General features: G+C 67.4%; 1 protein-coding gene across 1 annotated transcript; it reads right to left on the bottom strand.

The window, feature by feature from the left end:
* Positions 1-3,528: 3,528 nt before the first annotated feature.
* Positions 3,529-4,992, bottom strand: EMIHUDRAFT_52839 (hypothetical protein; the record flags this gene model as incomplete). Its single annotated transcript, XM_005772919.1, has 2 exons — positions 3,529-4,503; positions 4,882-4,992. Coding segments are annotated over 2 exons (1,086 nt in total), but the record flags the coding sequence as incomplete, so codon positions are not given.
* Between the last annotated feature and the right edge of the window lie 1,432 nt (positions 4,993-6,424).

Consider the following 6,424-nt stretch of genomic DNA (forward strand, 5'->3'; position numbering starts at 1 on the left):
GGAGGCGGCGACTGCGGAGGAGGGGTGAACGGCAGCTGCGCTGAGGGGAGGCGCCGACGGGGCGGCGTGGGCAGTGGCCGTGGGCGGTCCGGGTCGGTGCCGGCCTCGCTACCGCCGCCGCCCCCCCTTCTCCAAGACATTTCCCGGCACCTTCTCCTGAGCGGGCGCGTAGGCGCCTCGCGCGCGGGCGGCGCGTCGGCGACGTCGCGCGGTGCGGGAGCGTTACCGAGAGATGAGCCGAGATCCTGAAGAGATGTGGCTGTCCCCCCAGACCTCCGGGGCGGTGCTCTCCCCCCTGTCTCTTGTCCGATGGTCACCTCTCCCGTCTTCAGCCCGCGCGATTTCTTTTTGAGCGATTTCTTTTTTAAGGGGCCGGGGTTCCGCCGTCCCCCCCCCCCCCCCCCGGGGGGGGGTCGAGAGGCGCACTCTTCAAGGAGGCGGTGGGCGTGTGGGAGGGGGTCGGCGAGGGCGAGGTGGCGGCGCGGAGGCGGGCGGTCGACGCGCGGCGGCCGGCGCAGGCCAACACAGAGACGGACAGACAGACACGCGCGCGCACACACGCACGCGCGCACTCACGCTCACTGCTCACGGATTTGCACGTTGCCCCCGGGGGCTCCAGCCTTGGGGCATCGAGGCGTGAGGGATGGACTAGCCCTCGCGCCGTGTGGAGAAGGTGGGGACGGTGACCGCACCTCCCCTCACCCTAGGCGGGGCCGGCCGCAAGCGAAGGAGGAGGTGCGCCGAGGCGGGTGGTGCCACACTTATCCACGAGACTTCTCGGAGCCTTCTCGGAGCCTTCCGTCAGGTACGACGCGTACGAGGCGGAGTACGACCGCGGGAAGATGAAGAAGCCGCTCCGGCAGGCGGCGGCGGCGGCGGCGGAAGAGGCGGCGCAGTCGCGTGGCGGGCGGCACAAGGGCATGGCCAGGGCGCGGGCGCGGGCGCGGGCGCGGGGCGCGGTAATGTTGGTGCGATTGGCGCGATCTGGTGGCTTGCAGCGCAAGCACGGGCGGGAGGGGCGACACTCGCCGCCCTCCCCGCCGCCCACCGACACGGGCGACGGGTCCTGAGCTCGCGCGCTAACGGGCTGTGGAGTCGCGACTGTGGTCTGTGGCTCTGTGCGGAGGTCCTCACCTAGGTCCTCACACCTCACAGCGGGCGGGAACAAAACAACATCACCCCACAGAAATGTAATTTGTGATCACGTGTGGGGGGGGGCGGGGGGGGGGCGCTTGCGGCCAACCAACCAAGGGGCTGTGATTGCTACAACTATGCTATCCCCGTCTCGTGTGCGAGGCGAGAGAGAGAGAGATTTGTTGCGAGGCGTGGGTGGCCGGGGATGCGCGAGGCGTGCGTGCGGGGGTCACCTCCTCACATGCACGGAGGTCCTCACAATCGGATTTCAGCTTGGTACTCGAGCACGCCCCCCCCCCCCCCCCCTAAGCGGCGGGCGCCGTGCTCAAGGAATCAACTCGGGGCCCACTTGTGAGCAGGCGCTCGAGGACTATGCGACGAGCGGTGCGACGATTGGGCGGAAGGAGCAGGAGGCAATGAAAAAGGAAACTGCGGAGCAGCGGCCTAGACAACAGGGCGATGACGCTCAGGACACCGATGGGGCGGAAGCAGTATGAAAATAGTGTTCCGGCGGCGTCCACGGCCTTGCCGGGACAGCAGCATCAGTTCTCCCGCGCACTCTCGCGGACCCTGAGGGCCACGAGCTGGGGTCGGCCCGCGACGCGCACCGACGGGCGCGTGGTGAGCCCTTGAGCGGCGAGAACGGGTCATACGTCGAGGGAGCGGACCGTGAGTTGAGGAAATCGGAGGACGCGACCCACCTCGCCACAGACGGTCCCGCGCCTCGCCGCTATGACGGGGACACACCCCGCACCATCCGCTGTGTCCCCGTCTTTGTCCGGAGTGAAAAGTCCAACGCGCTCGTCGGTGACGGCTTCCTCCAACCTGCGCCGCGCTCGGCGAACCTCGACAGCGCTTTCGGTGGCATGCAGCTCTTTGCGCCTGAAGCCTGGAGAGCAGCTCCTCAGCTGCTCACACGCTCTGCACAGTTGACACAGCCTACTGTGCGGCTGCCACAGCTGTCACAGCGATGGGCTCGCCCTCACTGGCCCTCAGTCACTTGTGCTGCGGCTTGTGTGAGCGACACTGCTCGGCGACTGCCGGCACACTGTGAGACCATGGGTGTGAGGTCAAACCACGCTACCAGCGCTTGGTCACATCAGCCCTGAGGTCAGATCCTTCTTCTCTGTTGATGGTAACACTTGTCTACTCGCTGGAGCCGAGCAGGAGGGCCCGGCGCACAACCCCTGGTCAACTCACGGTCCACACCCTCCCCGTACCAGCAAGCACCGAAAAAAAGTGCCTGTTTTCCGGGCGGCCGAGGAAAACAGCAGCGTGCGTGGAGAGAATCAATGCTCTAAATTCTAATACCTCCCCTTCCCCTTGCCGCCCTTGCCCGACCCCCACCCCTTTCCTCCACCCCCCCGGCCACCCGGTGACCCCCACCCGCCCCCACCGCCTGCACTCCACCCGCCGCCACCGCCCTTGCCGCCCTTGCCGCCCTTGCCCCACCCCTTGCCTCCATCTCCCTTGCCGCCGCCGCCCTTGCCGCCGCCCTTGCCGCCGCCCTTGCCGCCGTCGCCGTACGGAGGCGCCTGCAGCGGCTAATTAGTTATTAGTTGATTAACAATTAATTGACTAAGGGCCAGGGGCGCCTGCAGCGGCGGCATCTCGTCGCAGACAGACAGCCACTCGATCTCGCCCATCTTCGCCTCGAGCTCGGCGGCGAACAGCGCCTGCACGGCGATGCGCAGCCGAGGTGCAGCCGAGGTGCAGCCGAGGTGCAGCCGAGGTGCAGCCGAGGCGGAAGCGGCGAGGAGGCCTCTTTGCCATCAAAGACGAGATTACCCGAGATTGTACCCGAGATTCCCCGAGATTCCCCGAGGTCAGGCGAACAAGCGCCTCTTTGACATCGAAGACGGCGCCGTGCCCGTCCGCCGTCAAGCGCAGCGACCGCACGTTTTCCGTGCCGTCCGTCGCGCCGGCGGGGAGCACCTAATCACCTCGGGCAATCTCGGGTGACCTCGGTCGATCTCGGTCGATCTCCCCCACCCCGCCGCGCGGCGTGAGGGGGGGCACACCTTGCGCAGAGCCCCCCACACAAAGGAGGGGCTGTTGACGGGCGAGCGCATCGTCGCGTGCAGCGTCAAGTACCTGTCAGCGGTTGAGAGCAGCTAAGGAGCCAGGCAATCGCCAGCCGCCTCTCGTCGCGAGCAGCGTCGCGTACCCGTCGATGTTGGTCAGCAGCGAACGCGACGGCGGCACCTCCGTCGTCGACGTGGCGAGAGCAAGGGCGGCTGCGACCGCCTCGACGGCGTCGCCGGCCTTGGCCTCGAGCAGCGACGCGGCGGCGGCGTGGAAGAGGGCGCACGCCGCGGCGGGCACGGCGGCGGCGTCGCCGCTCGCCGTCTCGGCGGCGGTCTGGACGAGAGACTTTGGGTTCGGCGGCGAGAGCCACTCGAAGCGGTTCTTTGTGAAGCGCTCGATCTGCTCGACCGCCTCGCGGTCGCGCGGCCCGTAGAGCGTCACGCAGATGCCCTTGCGGCCGGCGCGGCCGGTGCGGCCCGAGCGGTGGACGTAAGTCTCTTCGTCGGGGCGGAGAGAGCGCTGCCGCATCGGCGGCTTGGCCTGGAGCACGAGATCGACGATCATGTCGAGCCCGCGCGCGGCGACGTCGGTGGCGATGAGGACGCGGAACTTGCCGCTGCGGAAGGCGGCCATCGTCTTTTCGCGCACGGCCTGCGGGATGTCGCCGTGCAGGCACTTTGCCTCGAGCTTGAGCGCGTCCGAGTTGGTCAGGTCGTCGCACTCGGCCTTGGTCTGGCAAAAGACGATCACGCGGCCCGAGGAGGTGGTGTACATCGAGATGACGTCGTTGATTGTCGAGGACCGGGCGCTCATCGGGCCGGGCGAGGGGATGGCGAGGTGGCGCACGTCGGACGAAGCCTTCTTCTCCTTGTCGCCGACCAAGTCGACTACGCGCGGCGAGGGGCGCATGTACTTCGGCGCCTCCTTAACGACCCACGGCGGCAACGTCGCCGAGAAGAGACACGTCTGCCGGTCCTCGCGCGTGCAAGTGGCGAGGATCTCCGCCATGTCGTCGGCGAAGCCCATGTCAAGCATCTGGTCGGCCTCGTCCAGAGTGGCGCAGAGCACATCGCACAGCTCGAGCGCAGAGCGGCCCATCAAGTCCTTGACTCGGCCGGGCGTCCCAATCAGCACGTCGACCCCGCGCCGCAGCTCGGAGCACTGCGCCCCGATCGGCGCGCCGCCGTACACGCAGCAGCAGGTCAGGGTGGGTGCGACGGCGGCGAACTCGCGCCCCACCTGCAGCGAAAGCTCTCGCGTCGGACTATCTCCCCGTATCCTCCCCATATCTCCCCATATCTCGCGCCCCACCTGTTGGATCGTCGGAATATCTCCCCAAATCTCCCCATATCTCCCCATATCTCGCGCCCCACCTGCTGCGCCAGCTCCCGCGTCGGCGCCTAATGGCAGCTGCGCCCTGTGAAGCGACGCAGCTCCCTGACACCGCCGCCCCACTTCGCGCCGTCGGCGCCAGCACAAGCGCAAGCGGCCGGCACGGCTTTGGCAGCGAGCGGTCGACCTTCTTGAGGCCGAGCAGCCGCTCGATCGTGGGAAGCGCAAAGGCGAGCCTGCGTGGTGGGGTACCCATACCTCCAGAGTATCGAACCCAGTGTGGGTTCGGATTCGTGGGCGGTGCGGTATCTCCAGTGCAGGGCCTGCGTGGTGAAGTACGCATACCTCATTCAGAGCACTCGAGCGCTAGTTGGGAGAGAAGAAAACGCATTCCGCTTCTAGGCAGGCGAGCGTCTTGCCACAGCCGGTGTGAGCGCGGCCGATGAGGTCGTCGCCCCCGAAGATGAGGTCGAAGGTGGCCGACTGGATTGGGAAGAGCGCCTGCCGTCGGAGGAGCGCATCCTGACCCTGCTTCCGTTTCTTATCTATGTATGTTTATGGTGGCGCGATTGTGCGTCAGGCAAAAGGCGAGCGCCGGCGGAAGGTGGCACGCCGAGCGTGTCAGCCAAGGGAGGCGATTGACTACAGCACCCTCTCATTTCGCGGATTCGGGAGAGCGCCTGGATCCCGCGAGCCTCGAGCGCCGCCACGGTCGCCTCGCTCAGCCGAAAGTTGGTCAGGCAGCCCGCGTCAGCAGCGGCGGTGTCGGCGGTCTCTGCGGTGTCCGACAGGTCCGACGGCGCCGCCGGCTCGGCCGCCCGCTTCTGCTTCTTGGGCTTGCTCTCGGACGCGTCAGCGGCGCGCTTCAGCTTCTTCTTCGGCGCAGCAGCCGGTGCCGCCTTGGCCGGCACGTCGGTCTTCTTCTTCTTCTTGATGGTTAAACTAGCTCCGCCCTCCCGAGAGGTTTTCGCGGCCTTCTTTTCGACCTTCATGCCGTGTGGCACGTCGCCACGGTTTTCCGACACCACAAAAAAGAATTCTCCGGAGTCAGCACACTGGCACGACAAGTTAAAATCCCTGTGTGGTGCCCGTCTTTGGGAGGTGCAGCCAGGCCGCCACCGGCTTGGAGCCGTTGGCGCCGTATAGCAAGGCACGCGTCGCACTGTCGTGGGACTGCGAGTGGCTGGGCAGCGCCACCTCGACGTGCGACGGCAGCGCCAGGCAGAAGGTGGCGCTGGCCCACAGCTCGTAGAAGTCCAGCTCACCGCCACAGCTCGGATCGGATCCCGACGGCGAGGTGCCGTTACCCGTGACGGCGAATCGGTGCGGCCAAAAGTCGGCCGTCATGTTGCCGGCACACAGCGTGCTCGGAAGGCTGTCGCACGCCGCGTGCAGCTTGTGGCGCAGGCAGGCCGACAGGCCGTGGGCGCCGGCGTTGCTGGCGATGAGCGTCTGCCGCGCGGAGAAGGCCGCCGCCATCATCTGCTGAGCCGCAGCGGCCTTATTGCCCGACGTGATGTTCGACATGATGGCAGCCTCCGCCATGGCAGCCTTGAGATCGCCCAGGCGAGAGGAGGCGAGAGGAGGCGAGAGGAGGCGAGAGGAGGCGAGAGGAGGCGAGAGGAGGCGAGAGGAGGCGAGAGGAGGCGAGAGGAGGCGAGAGGAGGCGAGAGGAGGCGCGAGGAGGCGCGAGGAGGCGCGAGGAGGCGCGAGGAGGCGAGAGGAGGCGAGAGGAGGCGAGAGGAGGCGAGAGGAGGCGAGAGGGGGCGAGAGGGGGCGAGAGGCGGCGAGAGGAGGCGAGAGGAGGCGAGAGGAGGCGAGAGGAGGCGAGAGGAGGCGCGAGCCTGCTCGAGCGGCTTCTGGCACACGTTGGCGAGCACCTGCAGGAGATGGGGGGGAGATGTGGGGAGATATGCGGGAGATATGGTTC

The sequence above is a fragment of the Emiliania huxleyi genome (genome assembly GCF_000372725.1).
Source record: "Emiliania huxleyi CCMP1516 unplaced genomic scaffold EMIHUscaffold_35, whole genome shotgun sequence".
Taxonomy (NCBI): Eukaryota; Haptophyta; order Isochrysidales; family Noelaerhabdaceae; genus Emiliania; species Emiliania huxleyi.